At 40.3% G+C, this 23,502-nt stretch overlaps 1 protein-coding gene across 1 annotated transcript in view; it reads left to right on the plus strand.

The window, feature by feature from the left end:
- The first annotated feature begins 713 nt into the window (after nucleotides 1–713).
- The window catches only part of LOC139375676 (regulator of G protein signaling 17), a 36,185-nt gene continuing 13,396 nt past the window's right edge, over nucleotides 714–23,502 (plus strand). Inside the window, exons 1-3 of the mRNA XM_071117482.1 lie at nucleotides 714–898; nucleotides 9,730–9,999; nucleotides 18,412–18,542. Of these exons, the coding sequence (XP_070973583.1) occupies nucleotides 9,997–9,999; nucleotides 18,412–18,542 (134 nt within the window). The 5' untranslated portion in view covers nucleotides 714–898; nucleotides 9,730–9,996. The remainder of the gene's footprint in view (nucleotides 899–9,729; nucleotides 10,000–18,411; nucleotides 18,543–23,502) is intronic.

Below are 23,502 nucleotides of genomic sequence, written 5' to 3' on the forward strand. Positions count from 1 at the left end.
GCACACAGGGCTCTTTTCTATCTCCGGTGAGAACAAACTCTCATTCCCATATGTTGGATATTTGTCAGGGTACTTCTATGGTTCTCTTGTTGACCTAAATATGAGAAAAGATCATTACTTTTTCTATAAAAATGTCACTCGTATTATTTAATTTGTGTTAAAAGTCTGCATCCATTTTAAGATAAGATTGTTTAAGATAATGTTGGCGCTTTAATGTGTTCTATGATAATCAGCTGGTGATACAAAATGCCTATTCCTATTGCAATTTATTATCCAAATGATTACAACACAAGATTTAAAAAACAACAACAACATTCTGTTAAAGATGAGAATACTTAATATTTTGTTAGAGCCAAACAATTGTTCATCTTGGTTCAGAGAAATATTGTATACATTCCATATGCAAACACATGTTTAAGTTTCACATGCTTGAGCAACAACTTGCTGGTGCTTAGATTGACATAAGTATTGAACCAATGGTGTAAGCAGGAATTGTAAAAACTTGGGTTAGAATGAAATTAGCAACTGTATTTCAGACTACATTAAGGTGTGCCAAGGAGAGAGGACGGTGGCCATCTATGTGGCTCTGATGTGGCAAAGACACTGGGAAACTTACAGTAAATGTTTCAATATTACTTCTCCATCTTTGACAAATCAATGTAAGCAACACACTTTCCCGCACCCTGCCTGGCCAGCGTTGAGCTGACAGTGACAGCAGCACGCATGCGCAGTATATCAACTGTTTCGGTGTCGGTGCTGAAGTTGGGCGGATGGAAGAAAAACACCGCCGATGGAGATTATACGGCAGGATGTATCTTTACTGTGCGATCTAACAAGCATCAACATAAAACACATATAAAGTAACCACTATAGACGACTGACAACCAGAATTAAAAGGGTAAGATGATGGATATTCTTATGTTAAATGTCCCACGAGCTAGCACTAGCCATGCTAGTCTCCGTAGCTAGCTGCCGCCTCTTCGCAGCACAGAACATGAGAATGTCTGATGGTGGCTAACTAGCTATACAGAAAGTGGGTGTTATTCGTAGTTTTGTTGATGCGACAATAAGGCACTATCGTATCTTTGTAGTGGTTTTGCATTATCATTTGGTGTTTTGCCATGCGGAATCAGGTTGTCTTTGCAGCTGACGTTACCTGCAATGATTTAGCTAGCTAGCTAGTTCAGATTCTTCGAATCACAGCTGCAAGACAGTGAGAGTCCATGCAAAACACCCAAGGATGAGCAGCAGGCAACGACCGCTATGTTGCGAATGCTTAAGGAAGTTATGACAAGCATGCATATGCTTTAACATGTATTTGAGTCTAAAATGTACGATTGTGCTACAGTTCATTAGCTAACTATTATTTCTTCATGCATTTAATTAGGCAGCTAGTCAGTTTATTTGTTAATAACGATCTAGGGGTTGTCACAAGTTACCAGAGCCACAAAGTCCACATTTGCTACTGGTTTATCGTAAAAATTAATGGAAACAAATATTTTATTTTTGTCTTAATTTAAGGTTAGGCATAAGATTAGAAGTGTGGTTAAGGTTAAAGGGATACTTCGGGATTTTGGCAATGATGCCTTTGTCTACTTCCCCAGAGTCAGATGAAATCGTGGATACAATTTTTATGTCTGTGTCCAGTATGAAGAAAGTTAAGAGGTCGTTATGCTAGCAGATAGCCATAGACTTCATCATGCGCTGATTCTTGTTAGCAATTGCGCTAGTACTAGTTAGCAGCTTCATTCAAACCGCATGCAGAGACATATAAATGGTATCCACAAGTTAATCTGACTAGGGACGTAAATAAGTGCATCATTGGTAAGGGTTGAATCAGAATCTGTAGTTACAGGAGGCGAAATTTTGTTCCATAGGAAGTGGGGGCAATTTCACAATAGTGTGTGATTGCAGCAGTAGTTCGGGGCGTTCCTGTATCTGCAGGAACAGCCCATTGGTGCACGTGATCTTCATGCTTGTGTTACACTTGATATTATGGATTTGTCTCTGCGATTCAAATGTGGTCAAAAGGGAAATATAAATATTTTCTGTGCTTTTCATGGGCGAAGGACATTGTCTACCGGTGTCCTAGCTATCTACCTACCTGTGTCGCCCCTGCCTTGTGTGTACCGGAGTCCTAGCTAGCTAACTAGCTACCTGCCCTCCCAGTCGTTAACAGAACTGCGGGAAAAAAGTGCCCGACAGGCGGTGGGCGAAGTACACTGTCTACCGGTGTGCTAGCTAGCTACCTATCCTGCCTCCCACCTGCTGTGTACTGGAGTCCTCCTAGCTAGCTAGCAAACAAGTTAGCACAGTGTCCTACGCTCCCACCTTCAAAACACTTGCACTTGCCATCGTTAACAGAACTGCGGGAAAGCAGTGCTTGAAAGGCAAAGGACACTGTCTACCGTTGGTCTAGCTATCGTTAGCTAGCTAACTACCTATCCTGCCTGCTGTGTACTGGAGTCCTCCTAGCTAGCTAGCAAACAAGTTAGCACACAGTGTCCTACGCTCCCACCTTCCAAACACTTGCCCTTTCCGTCGTTCACAGAACTGTGGGAAAACAGTGCCTGACAGGTGGGGGCGAAGTACTCTTGTCTACCGGTGGCCTAGCTAGCTACCGTTGTCGCCCCCTACTCCAGGCAGTATCACATCCGGCTGTGATTGGGAGTCCCATAGGGCGGCGCACAATTGGCCCAGCGTTGTCCGGGTTTGTCTGGGGTAGGTCATCGACGTATACAATAATTTGTTCTTCACTTACTTGCCTAGTTAAATAAATAAAATAAACATTTAGTATCATCTGATAATTTAGTTAAAAGACTCAGGTAAAAAATAATGAAATGAAATTTAGCAATATATCGCATTACATCTTACTAATACATTTTAAGTAATTATGGCAAAAATATTTTTGGCTGCTAAAAAATCTGAGTGGCTGGTAGATTTTTTTAATCTACTTACCACAGTGGCTGATGGACCAAAAAGTGCATTTTAGGCCCTGCTCTGAGCCTTTACCAAAATACAAAACATGGCGGACAATTTCTCTTGCCTCGGATCTGAACTTCAATGACAGTTAACATAAAACAAAAATACGAATTTGACATTCCCGCGCCCCAATGACATTGGCGCAGAGGAGGGCTGGCTTGCTAGCTAGCTACAGTCATTTTCAGCCATTTTCTTATAAAACCGCTCAGCTAGCGAAATGCAAATTCGCAACGCTAGCTAGCTAATGCTAGCTAGACTCGGGAGCTCATGGGGCCATAAACAGACTTCAGGAGCCAGTGGGTTAGATATGATTCCACCATGGGCAACAACAACTGGCTACTAGTTTTCAGCCAAATATGTTCAACTCATAGCTAGTTTATCCAGTAACCACCACATTTAGAAGAATAGCTACAGACTGAAATGTAGCTGGCTAGCTGGAATGCTGGCTTACACCGGCCATGCAGTAGCCAAATAGCTAGCTAATCGTAGATGCCAAAAGACACGGATATCTTGCCTTGGGAGCTCATGGGCACACAGGCTACATTAGCCAACTGGTTAGACATGATTACACCACGGGCAACAATAACTGGCGACTAGTTTCTTTTTCAGATAAATATTTTCAACTCTTCCAACTTAGTTTATCCAAAGACCACCGCATTTAGGAGGATAGCTAATTACTGAAATGTAGCTAGCTAGATTTTTACATTTTTTGTAATTTACTAGACTTCCAAGAGTAATTAGGGTTAAGTTCCTTGCTCATGGGCAAAGAAAGATTTTTCACCTAGTCTGCTTGGGGATTTGATCCAGGCAATAGCCACTAACTAATCGTGTACGCATAACCCAAATGTATCAAAGAATAGGTAAATTTGCTCATATCAAGCGACACATACCAGACCATTTGTGGTAAGGTAAAAATAATTAGTGGGCTCGTTTTTCAGACAATGAAACTAAAATAGATTGGTAGCTAGCTGGTGAGGCTTTCATTTATTTCCCAATTAATCTGGTGATCAAGCTGAAGCTGGATTTCCCAAGTCGTTCGGTCAGTGCTAACTGCTCATGCCGGGGCACGAGCAAGCTAAACACACAGCTCTGTAAAGCATCTTTGTGATGTCACACACTCAAGAGGGCTCACCCAATGGGTTATATGTCGAGACTCAAGAAATTGGAGAAGGGTGTAATTGCGGCCCACAATTCCTGCATGTGGGTATTCCTGCATCTGCAGGAACCCTTTATAATTCTATTGGTAAATTTTTAAGCTAAGACTCCAGTACACAGGCGGGAGGCAGGGACACTCCAGTACAATGGGTGGCAGTAATGCGCCATAATGTTGAGTGCCAACCTCCAATAAACCCCACAGAATAATATTTGTTTATTTTTTATTGAACCTTTATTTAACTAGGCAAGTCAGTTAAGAACAAGTTCTTATTTAAAATTACGGCCTACATTGTAAATAAGAATTTGTTTTTAACTGGCTTGCCTATAAAAAAAGGTTAAATATAAAATTAAAAACCCGGTCAAACCTTAACCTGGATGACACTGGGCCAATTGTGTGCCGCCCTATGGGACTCCCAATCATGAATCATGGCCGGTTGTGATACAGCCTGGTATCGAACCACGGTCTGTAGTGGCGCCTCTAGCACTGAGATGAAGTGCCCAAAAACAGCTACCGCTTTAAGGATGTGAAGTTACCGTGGTAAAGAGGCTACTCAGTTCCTGTCATGTGTGTCTGTGTGTGTGAGATTTTGGATCTGAGTAGTAGTAGACAGCATCTCTTCACTATCATTTGAAGCAGCAAACTCAAATGAACAACAGACCTTGTGAACAAAACAATGTAAATAGCCAAGAAACACGAGGACAGTCTCACTTTGTAGACTTTTTAGTAAATGTGACTAATTTCAGGAAAATAGGCATTTGTCGCGCATCACTACTTTACAGAAGAGGCATTTGAACGTAAACAAGTATTTTATACCTATCGTTTTTGTGTTTATACTTTTTCATAACGACAATGACAAGTTTGATGTCGGACAACAATAGAATGTTCATGATGTCACTGCAACAGCTGTCTACAAACATGTCGATAGACGTAGTATAAACCAGCCTTTAGTCTTGAAATCTGTTGTTTAGTACACTCCTGTACTCACTCTGTATTGCACATGGCCTCACATGTGAAGAGATGGGTGGGGCTAAGGCTTTAGAGTGTGTGAGTGATGCTGAATGGGTGTAGACAAAGAAGAGTTCTTACAGGAGAAGTTGATATGGCGAATCCCCTTAATAAGCCATTCTTATTGGGACAGGCAATGTAACATCCATAACGTTTTTTTTGTTTTGTTTTTTAAACATGCCCCTTACATAGGATGGTTTGATTTGACATTGCTGTTGATGTTATTTGTTTTGAGGCTGTTCTGCTCAGTGCTCCAGATCGTACAAGTTTGGAAAATGGACAATGAGAGGTTGTTGGCAAAGTCTAGAGATCTGTGATGATGAAAGATCTATAGATTTATGATGTTGTATGATACCATTGTAATCATTGACCATCAAAACATAGCCTAGATGTAGACATCACCTTTTCTGTTGATATCATGTTAGTTTCAGCAGATAGTAAGGACAATTCATTGTCCATTTATAGTGGAATAGAAAAATGGCCAGCAGAAGTTTTTGCGATGGCTCCATAACTGAAAATATTCCGTGCCCCAAACTTTGCAAATATTCCAAGTTTCATGCTTTTATAAAAAAAAGTTTTTCACATATCACCTAGACTAGTAGGCCTAACTGCCAGCCTATCACTCATACGGTAATGTTAGCTCTAATTCAAACTGTGATTTTAACTTTTAGATTTTGCTAGTTGTTTGTTTCAATAAAGAATTGCAGAGCACCCCAAAACCTCAGCTCTTGATCTACTCAGAATACATTGCTGAATCGGGATGGGGCAGAGGTAAACATTGTGCTTCTTTGCCATATTACCAGAGTCTGTCTGAACAAAGCGTTAGGGTTGTGTTGCGTGACCATTAACTCTGAGGTTATACAGAAAATGAAACTCCTACGTCCTCCCCGAAACGTATTCCCGCCCTTGGGCCCCTGTGAATACAGTCTATTTGAAAGAAAATTGGTGACACCATGTTAGCCAAGAGCTAAAGGCCGTCCATGGGTTTCTCAAATTAGTATTTTGTAACTGCTCTCAAATATGACACAGGTGATATTTAGCTAATATCTGTTGATGGCATATAAGGCATTTCTTTGCTCTAGATTGCAGGAAATGCAATTACAGGTGTTTTTAAAAAATGCTAAAGTCTCAGTGTCCCTCCGGGCTAATAACTGAGGGCCTAATTGGTGGAACTTTAAAACTGTTCTGTATGTAGCCTATGTGGCTATGCTTTAATTTAAGCATTAAATGTACTTGTGGGTCGTTCTATATTAATACAATCACTTGTTGACCACACCCCTTGAGGAGTACCTGAGGAGGTAGTGTAGCACCAGCCAGTTGAATACCAGCTAATCAATTCATGTTACTTATGTCACCCCTAAAAACGCCCTACAGTCAGTCATACTTCCTGTTGCATGTGCTTTGGTTGTGTGGCCACTTAGGGTACATTTAGGTTAGCCTCGGTTTCAAGGTGAAGTGTTTATCAATTCTTGGCTTAAAGGGATAGTTCGGGATTTTGGCAATGAGTCAGGTGAAATCGTGGATACCATTTATATGCATCTGCTTCCAGTATGAAGGAAGTTAAAAAGTAGTTTCACGAGCCAATGCTAACTAGCGTTAGCGCAGTGACTGGAAGTTGCTGCACACAGAGACATAAAAATCCACAAGTTCATCTAACTCTGGGGAAGTAGATAAAGGGCCTCATTGTCAAAATCCCAAACTATCCCTTTGTACAGGAATAGCCATTTGAACGTTAAGCCTGTAGGCTAGGCCTAATAGGCTATATTTTAATTTGGTAGTCAGTCAGGGCCATTCTCTGGGATGTGCTCTCCATTTTCCAGATTTTAATCAATGTTCATAGTAGCCTAACTAAAGACTTACTGTAAGTCACTTTGAATTATTATCATATTAGCATATTGACATTAGTAAATCATGCCAGATGTGAAAAAAATGTCTGTCCATATTTCTAGATTGAGTTCTTAAGGGTGTGAGGGGTCACCCCTCTTTAAGCAATGAGCACACCTTCACCATTGGCTAAGCTAAATGGTTGAACTGGCTAACTAAGCGGACCCACTCAATTAGGCTAGCCACCACAGCTTTAAAAAGTTGCTGTTACATCTCACTTATGGAAGAATCTCGTTGTTTAACACTGACTGACTATGCTACCGTAAATCATTCAATTATAATGGAAGAAGGAGACGTAAGGAGACATTCAGCGATTTGATCATTGGCGACTGGTTTGAATGCGCAAACTTCGCAATAAAAAATTGGAAGATGGAAGCTGTCGCTAGCCATAGATGGACCACCACCAACTCGCTGTATAGAAAGCAATGACGTGAATCCTCTGTTGGGATTGCGGAGAGTTCGTGGGGATGTGAATCCTCTGTTGGGACTGTGGAGAGTTCGTGGGGATGTGAATCCTCTGTTGGGACCCCGGAGAGTTCGTGGGGATGTGAATCCTCTGTTGGGACTGCGGAGAGGTCCTGGGGATGTGAATCCTCTGTTGGGACTGCGGAGAGTTCGTGGGGATGTGAATCCTCTGTTGGGACCTGGAGAGTTTGTGGGGATGTGAATAATCTGTTGGGACTGCGGAGAGTTCGTGGGGATGTGAATCCTCTGTTGGGACTGCGGAGAGGTCCTAGGGATGTGAATCCTCTGTTTGGATTGCGGAGAGGTCCTGGGGATGGGAATCCTCTGTTTGGACTGCGGAGAGTTCCTGGGGATGTGAATCCTCTGTTAGGACTGCGGATGTGTAGCAGCTTGTTTCTGTATTGTAATTTTTAGCAGAGCCTTTACTTCGGCTACCATTTAGGGTTTTATCTTCCTTTTTTAAAAGGAGTGGGGCAGTCCCACACTTCACGTAGGTCTATTTTTTGTTTATTGAATATTAAAGAAGTAGAGAGGAAGGCTAGAGGAGAGATTTGCTAAAGTTAAGTTCCTCGGGGTACACATCACAGACAAACTGAATCGGTCCACTCACACAGACAGTGTGTGAAGACGCCTCTTCAACTGCAGGAGGCTGAAGAAATTTGGCTTGTCACCCAAATCCCTGACAAACTTTTACAGATGCACAATCGAGAGCATCCTGTTGAGTTGTAATCACAGCCTAGTGCGGCAAATGCATCGCCCTCAACCGCAAGTCTCTCCAGAGGGTGGTGCGGTCTGCACAACGCATCACCAGGGGCAAACTACCTGCCCTCCATGACACCTACAGCACCCGATGTCACAGGAATGACAAAAAGATCATCAAGGACATCAACCACCTGAGCCACAGCCTGTTCACACCGCTATCATCCAGAAGGCGAGGTCAGTACAGGGGAATCAAAGCTGGGACCGAGAGACTGAAAAACAGCTTCTCTCTCAAGGCCATCAGACTGCTAAACAGCAATCACTAACTCAGAGAGGCTGCTGCCTACTTTGAGACCCAATCAGTGGCCACTTTAATAAATGGATCACTAGTCACTTCATACAATGCACTCTAAATAATGCCACTTTAATCATGTTTACATGTCTTACATTACTCATATCACGTGTATATACTGTATTTTATACCATCTACTGCACCTTGCCTATGCCGCTCGGTCATCACTCATCCATACACTTACATGTACATACTCTCATTCACCCATTTTGATTTGTGTGTATTAGGTAGTTGTTGGGGAATTGTTAGATTACTTGTTAGATATTACTGCACTGTCGGAACTAGAAGCACAAGCATTTCGCTACACTCGCATTAACATCTGCTAACCATGTATATGTGACAAATAAGATTTGATTTGATTTTAAACCCATGCTGCTGTGGTATAGGCTATGTAATCTGGAGGCAGCGGCCCAGACCACTAAACTTCCCTAGGCTACTAGGCACTGTTTCCTGACCAAGCTAATTTTGACTTGTGGGTATATGTAATGATGTCTTTATTGTGAACCTCCTGAGCCTCTGACACAGATCTTGGCTAGGCAGGGTACTGTACAGTGGCCCTCCCCAGGCCATGTTAGAAACCAGATGAGGAAGTGTCTCTGTTTGTAGTTGTCAAGGAGATGACAATCTAGACCTCTGCAGTCATGTGCTTGCAGTAGTTTTGCAGTCGTACATACTGTAGGCCCATGCTATAGCTAGCCTAAAGGCCTAAAACTGTAGAACACAAACTCACATGTGATATACTGTCCATAAGTCACTTTTGAACACTTTTGGGATATATCCTACATTATGCACAGTGGTAAGAGACAGACTTACATTTTTGATGGACTTTACTATTTTGTTTTATATAATAGGCTGCTCCAAATCACCAAAAAGGAGGTGAAAAGTAAGCCTAATTTAGGGGTGTCAAACTACATTCCTGGAGGGCCGTGTGTCTGCTGGTTTTGTTTACTTTCAATTAGTTTCGAATTAAGACCTAAACAACCTGGTAAGGGAAGTTCCTAATTAATCAATGACCTTAATCAAGTACAGGGGAGGAGTGAAAACCCGTAGACACACGGTCCTCCAGGAATTTATTTTGACACCCCTGGCCTAATGCTTTAGTGGCACAAGATCAAAGGTTAATATAAACCCACTGTCCGTCTGTACAATATTACAATGCACTGTATTTCTCTTTTGTGTTTTTCAGATGGTATATTGTTGCTCCCCTTGCGATCAACACTGCAAATGATCCACCCACTGAGTCCCTGAACTCTGCTGAGACCCAGGCAGAAACCGCTGTCCTCCTTATCCCTCACTTCCTGGCCCTCCGTCAGGGATGGTGAGAACGACAATACTACCCTGTAGACACACCCTAGTGCTTTACTTCTGAACCCACCCAAGTTCAACCAACCACTTACCTCAACGCCATGATTCACCTGCCTGGTCTGTCTGTGGAAGCAACTGACTAATTTTTATGGTAGGTTACTTAGGACAGATGTCCAATACCTTATAGTAGTGAATGTGACTGTTAAGTTTTATCCGTACATCATAGAAAGAAATTCAGTATGTTACGACCGTAAAACTTAAATTAATAGCCCAGGCGTTTATTTGCTTATATCACTGAACACAACAGGCGCTTGCTTATTAGAGACGCCCTTCTACAGTGCCTTCAGAAAGTATTGATACCCCATGACTTATTCCACATTTTGTTGTGTTACAGCCTGAATTCAAAATTGATTAAATATAATTTTTTTCTTACCCATCTATACACAATACTCCATAATGACAAAGTGAAAACATGTTTTTAGAAATTGTAACAAATTTATTGAAATAGAGAAATATGTAATTCACATAAGTATTCACACCCCTGAGTCAATACTTTGTAGAAGCAGCGATTACAGCTGTGAGTCTTTCTGGGTAAGTCTGAAAGAGCTTTCCATACCTGGATTGTGCAACATTTGCCCATTATCCTTTTAAAAATTAATCAAGCTCTGTCAAATCATTGCTTGACAAACATTTTCAGGTCTTGCCATTTTCAAGTAGAGTTCAGACAAATCTGTAACTCGGCAGCTACAGAACATTAACTGGTAGTCATTCAAAAATCATGTTAAACACTGTTATTGCACACAGAGTGAGTCCATGCAACTTATTATGCGACTTGTTAAGCACACATTTATTCCTGGACGTATTTAAACTTGCCATAACAAAGGAGTTGAATACTTACTTGACTCAAGACATTTCAGCGTTTCATTTTTTAAAATTAATTTGTAAGAATTTCGAAAAACATAATTCTACTTTGACATTATGGGGTGTTGGGTGTAGTAGGCCAGTGACAAAGAAATCTATATTTAATCAATTTTAAATTCAGGCTGTAACACAACAAAATGTGGAAAACGTCTAGGGGTGTGAATACTTTCTGAAGGCACTGTATTTGAGCCAGGTGTCTCTTTCCTTAATGCACACAGTGTTTGCTAATTTGCATAGTTCATTGTTTCTAATTTGCGTATTTCATTGTTTAATTCCAGCATTCACTTCCAGCATTTTAATACATTTCCTCATTTCCTGCACTCATGTGTTATCATTTACACACTGTGTCACGTTTCTTTTATCTTAGTCTGTCTCTAAAAAAAAATATAAGCAACTTTTCCTTGACAGAATAATTATTCACCACTTTGACTAGAGGTGGATCGGTAGGTTTCTAGGGGTCTTACTCTCCACCATTAAAGCGCCCCTGGCCCAGCTGAGTAAGTGGCAATGAATTCAAGAATTATTCCACCAACTCCATGGGCCTTTTCTACAGTAATACATGTGAGCCTGGTAAACAATGAATTTAGACCATGAGTTTATTTGAAACTTGCGTTAATTTGCTGAAATGTGTACCATTGCCAGGCTATTTATAGGGACAGGTGGCAATTTCAGACGAGGCGTTTAGTACCTTTTTTTGCACTATTGGTTAGAGACTGTAAGTAAGCATTTCCCTGTAAGGTCTACACCTGATGTATTCGGTGCACGTGACAAATAAACTTTGATTTGATTTAAGTTTTACAGTATTTGAATTCTCTGAATTCTCTTCAGCTGTATGCACCAGACAGACATAGACTAATTTATTCTGACAGTCACGGCATAAATGTAGTAGATCTAATTTAAGGCTTTTTTTGTCATGCACTACCAGTCTTGGCACTACCAGTCTTGGCACTACCAGTCTTGGTAGTGCATGACATCTCTCTGGGTGGAGAGTGGCAGGCGGAGGAGGATCCTCTTGTGCAGTGGGCTGTAACCCTTGCTCTGCATCACTGGCTGCTGCTTTAGAACGGCTAGGACCATGAGCTGTTAGTATTGAATAAATTAGCCTTACATTTAAAGAGAGTCATATTTGCCATTGAACAAAATGATGTGTGCCTCTGCTGTATTTTGTGCCACAGCAAGATCAAAGGACAGTACATTTCCCAAATGGCTAATAGAATAGAATTTCTCCTCACTGCAGTTCGACAATATAATTAAAATAAGAAATGAATCCTAGCCAAAATGATGGAGATGCAGAATGAAAATTAGGTTCTTTGGCTAAGCCTATATTTGTCTTTCCACATGGAGGGAACCTTTATTTGCATTTCTTTTCAGTGGCTTGGATGTGTCCCCAGCTAGAACAAAGGTGTTTGTCACTGTATTTTGCATCAATGTGCATGTTTTCCACCGGTGGAAGGTGAATAACCGATGGCTGCTCAAGTGGCCAACTCAGGATTTGCATGTTTGGTTTATTGGTCCATATATGATCCCTATCATGGATGTCAAAGTGAAGGCCACAGAGAGAGACATTCTCACTGTTCATTGTTAGTGTCCATAAATACGGAGCAAAAGTTGAATGATGACTTTGCAGGTAAGACAATCCTTTATTTAATAGTTTTGGGATTCAAGAGCAAAGTTTTAAAAGTAGTGAAATGAAGTAGGATCACAGGAGAGATCAAATGAGAGCAGAGAAGACATTTATTTTTTAAGGTTAGCCTACATGTACCATCTACAGTACTTGCGGGCCGTGTTCCACACCAGGATTGTGCAGAATGGTATTTATTAACCTGTCATAATTATTATAATTATATTAATAATGATCTGTTCTTTGGGATTGATTGAAGCAAGCATTATTGTACCATTCATTACCAGGATGTTAATAATCGTGGTGATAGTAACCATTCTCTGAAATAATTACCAGAAAGAATCCAATGTTAGCACATATTTTAAAAATTGCGCCTCTTATTTCCTAGGGATGTTCCCAGTAGGCAATTTTTTTGTTTTTTGGGGGGTAGATAGATTGTAGCTCCCATCAATGTAATTGTCCTCATTTCCAATCCCCCATATAATTTTTTGGTAAAATATAAAATATATACTGTACCAGTGAAAAGTTTGGACACACCTACTCATTCAAGGGTTTCTCTTTATCTTTACTATTTTCTACATTGTAGAATAATGGTGAACACATCAAAACGATTAAATAATGCAATCATGTAGTAACCAACCAAATGTTAAAGAAATCAAAGTAGCCACCCTATGCCTTGATGACAGCTTTGCACACTCTTGGCATTCTCTCAACCAGCTTCACCTGGATTGCTTTTCCTCACTCTCAAGTCCAACTCATTCCAAACCATCTCAATTGGGTTGAGGTCAGGTGATTGAGGAGGCCAGGTCATCTAATGCAGCACTTCATCACTCTCCTTCTTGATCAAATAGCCCTTACACAGCCTGGAGGTGTGTTTTGGGTCATTGTCCTTTTGAAAAACAAATGATAGTCCCACTAAGCGCAAACCAGGTGGTATGGCGTATCTCTGCAGAATGCTGTGGTTGCCATGCTGGTTAAGTGTGCCTTAAATTCTAAATAAATCACTGACAGTGTCACCAGCAAAGCACCATCACACCCCCTCCTCCATGCTTCACGGTGGGAACCACACATGCGGAGATCATCCGTTCACCTACTCTGCGTCTCACAAAGACACGGCGGTTGGAACCCAAAATCTCAAATTCGGACTCATCAGACCAAAGGTCAGATTTCCACCGGTTTAATGTCCATTGCTTGTGTTTCTTGGCCCAAGCAAGTCTCTTCTTGTTATTGTTGTCCTTTAGTAGTGGTTTCTTTGCAGCAGTTCAAGCATGAAGGCCTGATTGGCACAGTCTCCTCTGAACAGTTGATGTTGAGATGTCTGTTACTTGAACTCAGTGAAGCATTTATTTGGGCTGCAATTTATGAGTCTGGTAACTCTAATGAACTTATCCTCTGCAGCAAAGGTAACTCTGGGTCTTCCTTTCCTGTGTCGGTTCTCATGAGAGCCAGTTTCATCATAGCACTTAATGGGTTTTGCGACTGCACTTGAAGAAACTTTCAAAGTTCTTGAAATTTTCCGCATTGACTGACCTTCATGCTTTAAAGTAATGATGGATTGCTGTTTTCTTTTGCTTATTTGATATTTTCTTGCCAAAGTATGGACTTGGTATTATACCAAATAGGGCTATCTTCTATGTACCACCCCTACAACTGATTGGCTCAAACACGTTAAGAAGGAAATAAATTTAACAAGGCACACCTGTTAATTGAAATGCATTCCAGGTGACTACCTCATGAAGCTGGTTGAGAGAATGCAAAGCTGTCATCAAGGCAACATCAAGGCAACGGATGGCTACTTTAAAGAATCTCAAATATAAAATAAATGTTGCTTTGTTTAACACTTTTTTTTGGTTACTACATTTTTATTTTTGTATTTATTTTACCTTTATTTAACTACGCAAGTCAGTTAAGAACAAATTCTTATTTTTAATGATGGCCTAGTAACAGTGGGTTAACTGCCTTGTTCAGGGGCAGAACGAAAGATTTTTACCTTGTCAGCTCGGGGATTTGATCTTGCAACCTTTCGGTTACTAGTCAAACGCTCTTACCACTACCTGCCGCCCCGATGATTCCATATGTGTTATTTCATAGTTTTGATGTCTTCACTATTATTCTACAATGTAAAAAATAAAGAAAAACCCTTTAATGAGTGTCCAAACTTTTGACTGCTACTGTACATACATATGCATACGTGTATTATATATACACTACTGTTCAAAAGTTTGAGGTCACTTAGAAATTTCCTAGCTTTTGAAAGAAAAGCATATTTTTTGTCCATTTTAAAATAACATCAAATTGGTCAGAAATACAATGTAGACTTTAATGTTGTAAATGACTATTAGCTGTAAACGGCTGATTTTTATTTTGAATGGAATATCTACAGAGGCCCATTTATCAGCAACCATCACTCCTTTGTTCCAATGACACATTGTGTTAGCTAATCCAAGTTTGTTTTAAAAGGCTAATTGATCATTAGAAAACCCTTTTGCAATTATGTCAGCACAGCTGAAAACTGTTGTCCTGATTAAAGAAGCAATACAACTGGCCTACTTTGGACTAGTTGAGTATCTGAAGAATCAGCATTTGTGGGTTTGATTACAGGCTCAAAATGGCCAGAAACAAAGACCTTTCTTCTGAAACTCATCAGTCTATTCTTGTTCTGAGAAATAGCCAAGAATGTGAAGATCTGGTTCAATGCTGGGTACTACTCCCTTCACAGAACAGCGCAAACTGTCTCTAACCAGAATAGAAAGAGGAGTGGGAGGCCCTCGGTGTACAACTGAGCAAGATGACAAGTACATTAGAGTGTCTAGTTTGAGAAACAGACCTCACCTCAATATATCCATGACATTCGGGATTTCCTTAAGTGGATGAAGGTGATATCCTTTACGGTCCATAGAGGTATTTAAAACTGTATTATAATCTCCCACCATAATAATAGTCTTGTATTGCTTGTAGGGTTGATCAATTATTATATATATTTTCAAAGAAACGTGGATCTTCATTATTTGAACCGTATAGGTTAATGAGCCAAATCTGTTTATGGTCCAATAACATATTTAAAATCTACCTTGTTTGGACAATTTTCACATTCTGATCAAAATTACTGTTAATTAATATCCTCACCCCTTTTTGAGTTTCTTTGCACATAGGAGAAATATATTTTGCCCCCCCCCCAGTCCTTTTCCCACAGAACTTCATCTAAAATTGTTGATTGAGTTCCCTGTAAACAATATATATTATATTCCTTCTCTTTTAGCTGGGTAAATGCTGATCGTCTTTTCTTATTATCTGCTAAGCCATTACAATTATAACTGGCTATCATCTTTTTATTGATTGATTGAGTAGGCTTGATTGTACTGGAGTGTTCATTCACTCAAGAAAGATTTGCCCATATGTCAGTGTCCACTGCCTAAAGTAGGTTAATGCCTTTGTATCCTACTTTTGTTGGGTTTCACAATGGTGGTATTGCACACAGCTATTGCACTGCAACCTTTAGGCTAGCTTATGTCCACTTGTTTACTCCCCTTCACACATGTAGGCCTAGTAGGCTATAGACAGGCCCTTGGTTTGTGCTCCTTGTCATTGGGGACAAACATAATATGTTTCTTTGCTCGGTCACATGCCTTTGCACCTGGATGTAGTTACAATGATATACAGTTGAAGTAGGAAGTTTACATAGGTTGGAGTCATTGAAACTTGTTTTTCAACCACTACACAAATTTCTTGTTGACAAAGTATAGTTTTGGCAAGTTGGTTAGGACATCTACTTTGTGCATGACAAGTCATTTTTCCAACAATTGTTTACAGACAGATTATTTCACTCACTGTATCACAATTCCAGTGGGTCAAAAGTTTACGTACGCTAAGTTGACTGTGCCTTTAAACAGCTTGGAAAATTCCAGAAAATGATGTCATGGCTTTAGAAGCTTCTGATTGACTCAAATGATGTCAATTAGCCTATCGGAGGTGTACCTGTTGATGTATTTCAAGCCTTACCGTCAAACTCAGTGCCTCTTTGCTTGACATGGGAAAATCAAAAGGAATCAGCCAAGACCTCAGAAAAATAATTGTAGACCTCCACAAGTCTGGTTCATCCTTGGGAGCAATTTCCAAACACCTGAAGGTACCACGTTCATCTGTGCAAACAATAGTACGCAATTATAAACACCATGGGACCACGCAGCGGTCATACTGCTCAGGAAGGAGACGCGTTCTGTCTCCTAGAGATTAACGTACTTTGGTGCGAAAAGTGCAAATCAATCCCAGAATAACAGCAAAGGGCCTTGTGAAGATGCTGGAGGAAACGGTTATAAAAGTATCTATAACCACAGTTAAACGAGTCCTATATCGACATAACCTGAAAGGCCACTCAGCAAGGAAGAAGCCACTGCTCCTAAACCGCCATAAAAAAAGCCAGACTATGGTTTGCAACTGCACATGGGGACAAAGATTGTGCTTTTTGGCGAAATGTCCTCTGGTCTGATTAAACAAAAGTAGAATTGTTTGGTCATAATGACCATTGTTATGTTTGGAGGAAAAAGGGGGAGGTTTGCAAGCCGAAGGACACCATCCCAACCGTGAAGCACGGGGGTGGCAGCATCATGTTGTGGGGGTGCTTTGCTGCAGGAGGGACGGGTGCACTTCACAGAATAGATGGCATCATGATGTAGGAAAATTATGTGGATATATTGAAGCAACATCTCAAGACATCAGTCAGGAAGTTAAAGCTTGTTCACAAATGAGTCTTCCAAATGGACAATGACCCCAAGCATACTTCCAAAGTTGTGGCAAAATGGCTTAAGGACAACAAAGTCAAGGTATTGTAGTGGCCATCACAAAGCCCTGACCTCAGTCCTATAGAAAATTTGTGGTCAGAAATTAAAAAGTGTGTGCGAGCAAGGAGGCCTACAAACCTGACTCAGTTACACCAGCTCTGTCAGGAGGAATTGGCCAAAATTCACCCAAATTATTGTGGGAAGCTTGTGGAAGGCTACCCAAAACGTTTGACCCAAGTTAAACAATTTTAAAGGCGATGCTACCAAATACTAATTGAGTGTATGTAAACTTCTGACCCATTGGGAATGTGATGAAAGAAATGAAAGCTGAAATAAATCCTTATCTCTGCTATTATTCTGACATTTTCACATTTTTACAATAAAGTGGTGATCCTAAGACAGGGAATTTTTACAAGGATTATATGTCAGGAATTGTGAAAACTGAGTTTAAATGTATTTGGCTAAGGTCTATGTAAACTTCCGACTTCAACTGTACATATCTGTTTTTTGAGGGGTAAATTGTTATGCTGTTTGTAATGTATGTTTTTTGTTTTGGTATCTATTTAGGCACTCACAGCAGATCCATAATGTAGCACAGACTGAGCATCTTCTGCTCATGTGTGTGTACGGTCTGTGTGTACAGTCTGTGTACGGTTTGTGTGTGTACCAATCTCTTGCTCACACAGCAGAGCAGATTTGTCACGGTGCCAGGCAAGGCCAGCTCCAGGAGGGAATCCTCTGTCTCATTCTTTCACCACCTCTTTCTATCATTCTATTTTTCTCTCTTTCACTTTGGGCTTGTGCAGCTGAAAATGTTCTACGTTGGGAGTACCTCTGAGTTTGAATATCAATATTGTTGAATTTAATTTATTTTGGATAACAGACATATATAACAAAATGTACAATGTGGACCCAGAGGATATCACTTGAAAGTATTAATTAAATGTCTTGTTTCCAAAGTGGTGCTTGGTTGTTGACATGGTTTGACTGTGATTGCCACACACACAATACCTTGTTTTAAAATTGTATTTTGTTGAAATTATAAAAAGTTGACCGCATGAATGAGTGGCAAAGATAATAGGGGCAAATTTAGAAAACAACCAGTGCAAAAATACCTTTTCACATCTGTATTGATTTCTGTATGAAATTCACCTGGTTCGTGTTCTCTCAATGTTGTGATATTCATACATCTATGAGGAAGATGGCATAGTCCTTAACCAATGTGTTTGGATTTCGTCCACAGCCCCGAAGTTTAAGCGGAGTTGATATGAGAAAACGTCAGCAGCCACACATTGAAGGACCTCCCCAGGCGCCTGGCCATCCAAGGCCCAACAACTGCTGCATGTGCTGGTGTGGTTGTTGTAAATGCCTCTGGTACGTCAATCCTCGCTTTCTGTTTACTTTCCCCATGTCTCCTCCATATTCAAAGGGCTATGGCTGTCTAAATGCCCTTTAGAATTATGAGAAATTGTGTTTGGATTATCCTAAAATATAGACAGAAAAAAGCACCTGGTCATATTACCTTCAAGACCACATCCCTTTCAATGTTTTTATATTAGTGGGGGAAAGTATTGTAGACTGTAGTTATCAGCACTTTAGGCCAAAATAACCAATACTCGTACATTTTGTAATTATTGTCGATATTCACCCAATGTTTAGGCTGATCACATTGTTTAGAAATTAAAGTAATGAATGCTGAAAGACTGTAGGTCACCAGGTAAAACATGACTTGATGCGTGAAGTCTCTTTCCCCTCATAGTTTTCAGTTCTATGGGTGCATAAACATTGTTTATCAGACCAATTATCTTGATGCCTGGGAAAAGGGTGAGTTTAGGATAGGAGAACCCCATATACAACTATATGATTACTACTTTTCACGTTTCCGTGGAGAAAACGGCAGGGGCGCATTAGCTTTTAATAATCAGCATTTTCAAAATTCTGACCATCAAAAAAATCTGGATTTTAACCTGCATTTTATATTGAAAGTCAATGTCTGTGTTTGTTTGCTTCAATAGAGTTATCAGGGGCGTGGAACTATAGTTTTTCTTCACACAAAATAAATTAATGCAACACATTTGGTAGAAAATAGCATGGTTTTCATCAGATGACTACAAAAGTGCAACACTATTTGGCTATCAGCCACACATAAGTAAATTAGCTTACAATGAAAAAGTATGGTATTTTTTGCAGTTCAACGTCTAGTTTTGATTTATATTTCATTGAGTTGTCAAGTAACATTATCCAATGTGAAATCAAGAAAGAAATGCAACATGTCATTGGATTTTGGTAAATAAAGGCTAAATGCCCTTACATGTTGACCACACCGCTAGCGTCGCATGCGCGAGTGTTGCAAAATAAATGTACACATACATGTTATTCAATCCTTTCACCCACACTGATGGTGTGCGTCAACGAGAGTCTGCGTAACCAGGCACTAAAATAGAACTTGGTTCTATGTGTGATGCTTGATGCGCTGCCAGTCCCGTCTCTCCCATTTCCTCATTGTTAAAAAAAAATCACATACCCACGTGCCATCTCCTCATTGGTTTTAGGGAGCATATACCCACGTGGGTGATTGAAAGGTGAGGTCCACACTCCAGTCCAGTTGGTAGTGGTAATGCACCTTAAAGTTGGTTGCCAACTGCCATGTAAAGTTCAAAGAAGAAGAAGCCTGAAGGAGGAGAGATTACATTACTAGAAACAAACTTTTACTCTTTTATCTGTGGATGAATTTTTGGAGTAGAGAACCTTGTACATTTCAGGTAAAATAACAACCCAATGTTTATATCCTAGGACAGATTAGCTAGCAACAGCAAGCTAGCTAGCTAAATTGCCATACATTTTTTATGCTTTTCGACCTGTTCCCAAGTTAATATAGTTTGTTCAGAGTTTGTTTTGATATTTAAACCTGCGTGTTCTGATCGCGTCTGGTGTGGGTGGACAAAATCAACATGCACGGTCTGGTCCGCATGTTACATTGACTTTTTGCAAATCCAATCAGTCCACCACTGCTCTGATGTACTTTCTTCCGTGTAGTTTTTCTCCGGGAGGAAGTTAAAATGCAAGATATACTTCAAGTAAAACATTAGGAAATGTAGCTTGCTACATTATTTCAATTATAAAAATGAGAAATCTGATGCCCCACCCCCTCGACAAAAACTGGTTGAATCAATAATGTTTCCACATTTCATTGTGAGGATGTTGAATCTAAACTCAGCAAAAAAAGAAACGTTCCCTTTTCAGGACCCTGTTTTTCAAAGATAATTGTGGCCAGTTGTGGCCAGGGAAATAAATTGCCATGTCCGTACTGTGAAACACCTAAGACAGCGCTACAGGGAGACAGGACGGACAGCTTATCATCCTCGCAGTGGCAGACCACGTGTAACAACACCTGCACAGGATCGGTACATCCAAATATCACACCTGCGGGACAGGTACAGGATGGCAACAACAACTGCCCGAGTTACACCTGGAACGCACAATCCCTCCATCAGTGCTCAGACTGTCCGCAATAGGCTGAGAGAGGCTGGACTGAGGGCTTGTAGGCCTGTTGTAACGTACGTCCTCACCAGACATCACCGGCAACAACGTCGCCTATGGGCACAAACCCACCGTCGCTGGCCCAGACAGGACTGGCAGAAAGTGCTCTTCACTGACGAGCTGTGGTTTTGTCTCACCAGATGTGATGGTCACCTTTCCTGCAGGCTCATCCTGACATACTGCTCGTTCTGTGCATGATTTCCTGCAATACAGAAATGTCAGTGTTCTGCCATGGCCAGCGAAGAGCCCGGATCTCAATCCCATTGAGCACATCTGGGACCTGTTGGATCGGAGGGTGAGGGCTACGGCCAGAAATATCCGGGAACTTGCAGGTACCTTGGTGGAAGAGTGGGGTAACATCTCACAGCAAGAACTGGCAAATCTGGTGCAGTCCATGAGGAGGAGATGCACTGCAGTACTTAACGCAGCTGGTGGCCACACCAGATACTGACTGTTACTTTTGATTTTTACCCCCCCTTTGTTCAGGGACACATTATTCCATTTCTGTTAGTCACATGTCTGTGGAACTTGTTCAGTTTGTGTTGTTGAATATTATTATGTTCATACAAATATTTACACGTTAAGTTTGCTGAAAATAAACACCAGTTCAACCAGTTTTTGTCCAGTGAGTGGACATCAGATTTGTCATGGTTGTCATAGAAAGAATGTACCATGCTACATTTCCTAATATTTTGTACGTTTTTTCCCCCCTACATTTTAACTTGCTACCGGAGAGAAACTTTACCAGAGAAAGTATATTAGTCAGAGTGCTGTCTGCTGATCGAATAACCGTTTATAAATGCGGGAATCTGATTCATGAAGACAATAGAAAATATTTATCTTCCAAGTGGAGAAGTGTAACCGGAGCACAAAATTAAGCCGAGCAGAAATTACAATAAGAAAATTTTAGACCTGCGTTTATAAAACGCAGTTTGTCAGTGTTATATCTTTCTTTTTTCTTTTTTAACACGATTCCTAAATGTGAAAAGAACAATGTAAATATTAACTGATATCATTGGTTGTAGTTTGCATAGTGTATTGATAAGCCATCCTTTGCATTTCCATAAAAGGGGTGAAGTTTGTGATGACAACATGAGCAAACAGTAATTTGCAGTTTAAGAGTAATATATTTACAAACTGATCAAAGGTTATAAGCAAGCTCTAAGATTGTAAGAATAATATGTGACTGACCAGCTCAAATCAGTCTTATGCAGCAAAATTTGAAATAGTCTTTTACATTGGATAAAAGTAGAGACTCAGAGCTACAAAATGGTATATCATACACTGCAATTGAGGAACAATGGGAAAGTCATTCTGCTTTGAAAGTTGATCAACTTGTAAACTCACTTTTGAGAAAATGGCCTTTGAAAGTTTTGGTACCTACTGGACGTTAACTCAATTTTTTTCTCAAAAAAAAAACATTGTTTCCAAGAAATGTCAGTCTCATCCTATTTATCTGTCTCTGTTCGAAATGACATCCATTCCACTAACGCTCCCAGCCAGGCGGTGATCCGATCTGCTCCGTCTAGTGGAGTATGGCTTCTCCGGCTGCATCTAATGCAACTTCCATGCACGGTTAACCTGGATTTCCCAGGAACAATCAGCAAAATTAGGATTTATCATCCCTTCCTTGTCGCCAAATATTGTAGTGGAAATTCTAACCAAGTGAGAGAGACTTTGTTATTTCTTCAAACAATCAATCTTTATTATTGATTTAAGAATTGCAATAATGAAGCTGGTCAACAACCACCCATCCATCGGTAATCAGATTTGGGTTACAGCTCTTTATAGCAAAGTACATCCTCCTGAATGTTCATGACAAACAGATGCCTGGAATGGGTCAAAAGGTTAGGATTTGTATGTGAGAAAGGAGTAACCCCCAGTCAGATAGCATTTGCTGTGAAGACTGTTCCAATTGTATAGAAATCAGGGTTTGGCACCTAAGACGAGGTTCCTCCCATCAGTCGTCCTTGTACCTAATAATACACAAACACCTATCACCAAGCCATCATAATTCAATTGCCAGCGCCAAGCCCCAGAGGCCCAACTCAGTCCCACAGACACAGATGAGAGAGTACTAAGAAATGTTATTCGATGCATAAACAGTATTATAACTTAATCTTGTAAGTTTTCTACCATATTACTCCACAATACTAACCTAATTGACAGAGTGAAAAAAGGGAAGCCTGTACAGAATAAAAATATTCCAAAACATATATCCCTTTTGCAACAAGGCACTAAAGTAATACTGCAAAAAAAGGTGTCAAAGCAATTCACTTTTTGTCCTGAATACAAAGTGTTATGTTTGGGGCAAATACAATACAAAACATTGCTGAGTACCACTCTCCATCTTTTCAAGAATAGTGGTGGCTGCATCATTTTATGGGTTATGTTTGTTATCATTCACAAACATAAAAAATAAAAATAAAACGAATGGAGCTAAGCACAGGCAAAATCCTAGAGGAAAACTTGGTTCAGTCTGCTTTCCACCAGACACTGGGAGATTAATTCACCGTTCAGCAGGACAATAACCTAAAACACAAGGCCAAATTACAGTTTTGACTTAAATCCTCTTGAAAATCTATGGCAATGATCAACAACCAATTTGACATAGCTTTTAGAATTTCTAAAAGAATAATGGGCAAATTTTGCACAATCCAGGTGTGGAAAGCTCTTAGAGACTTACCCAGAAAGACTCACAGCTGTAATCGCTGCCAAAGGTGAGTCTAACATGTTTTGATTTAGGGGGTTAAATACATATCTCTAATCAAAATACATTTGTGGTTTTTGTGTT

The sequence above is a fragment of the Oncorhynchus clarkii genome, chromosome 20 (assembly GCF_045791955.1).
Source record: "Oncorhynchus clarkii lewisi isolate Uvic-CL-2024 chromosome 20, UVic_Ocla_1.0, whole genome shotgun sequence".
In the NCBI taxonomy this organism is placed as follows: domain Eukaryota; kingdom Metazoa; phylum Chordata; class Actinopteri; order Salmoniformes; family Salmonidae; genus Oncorhynchus; species Oncorhynchus clarkii.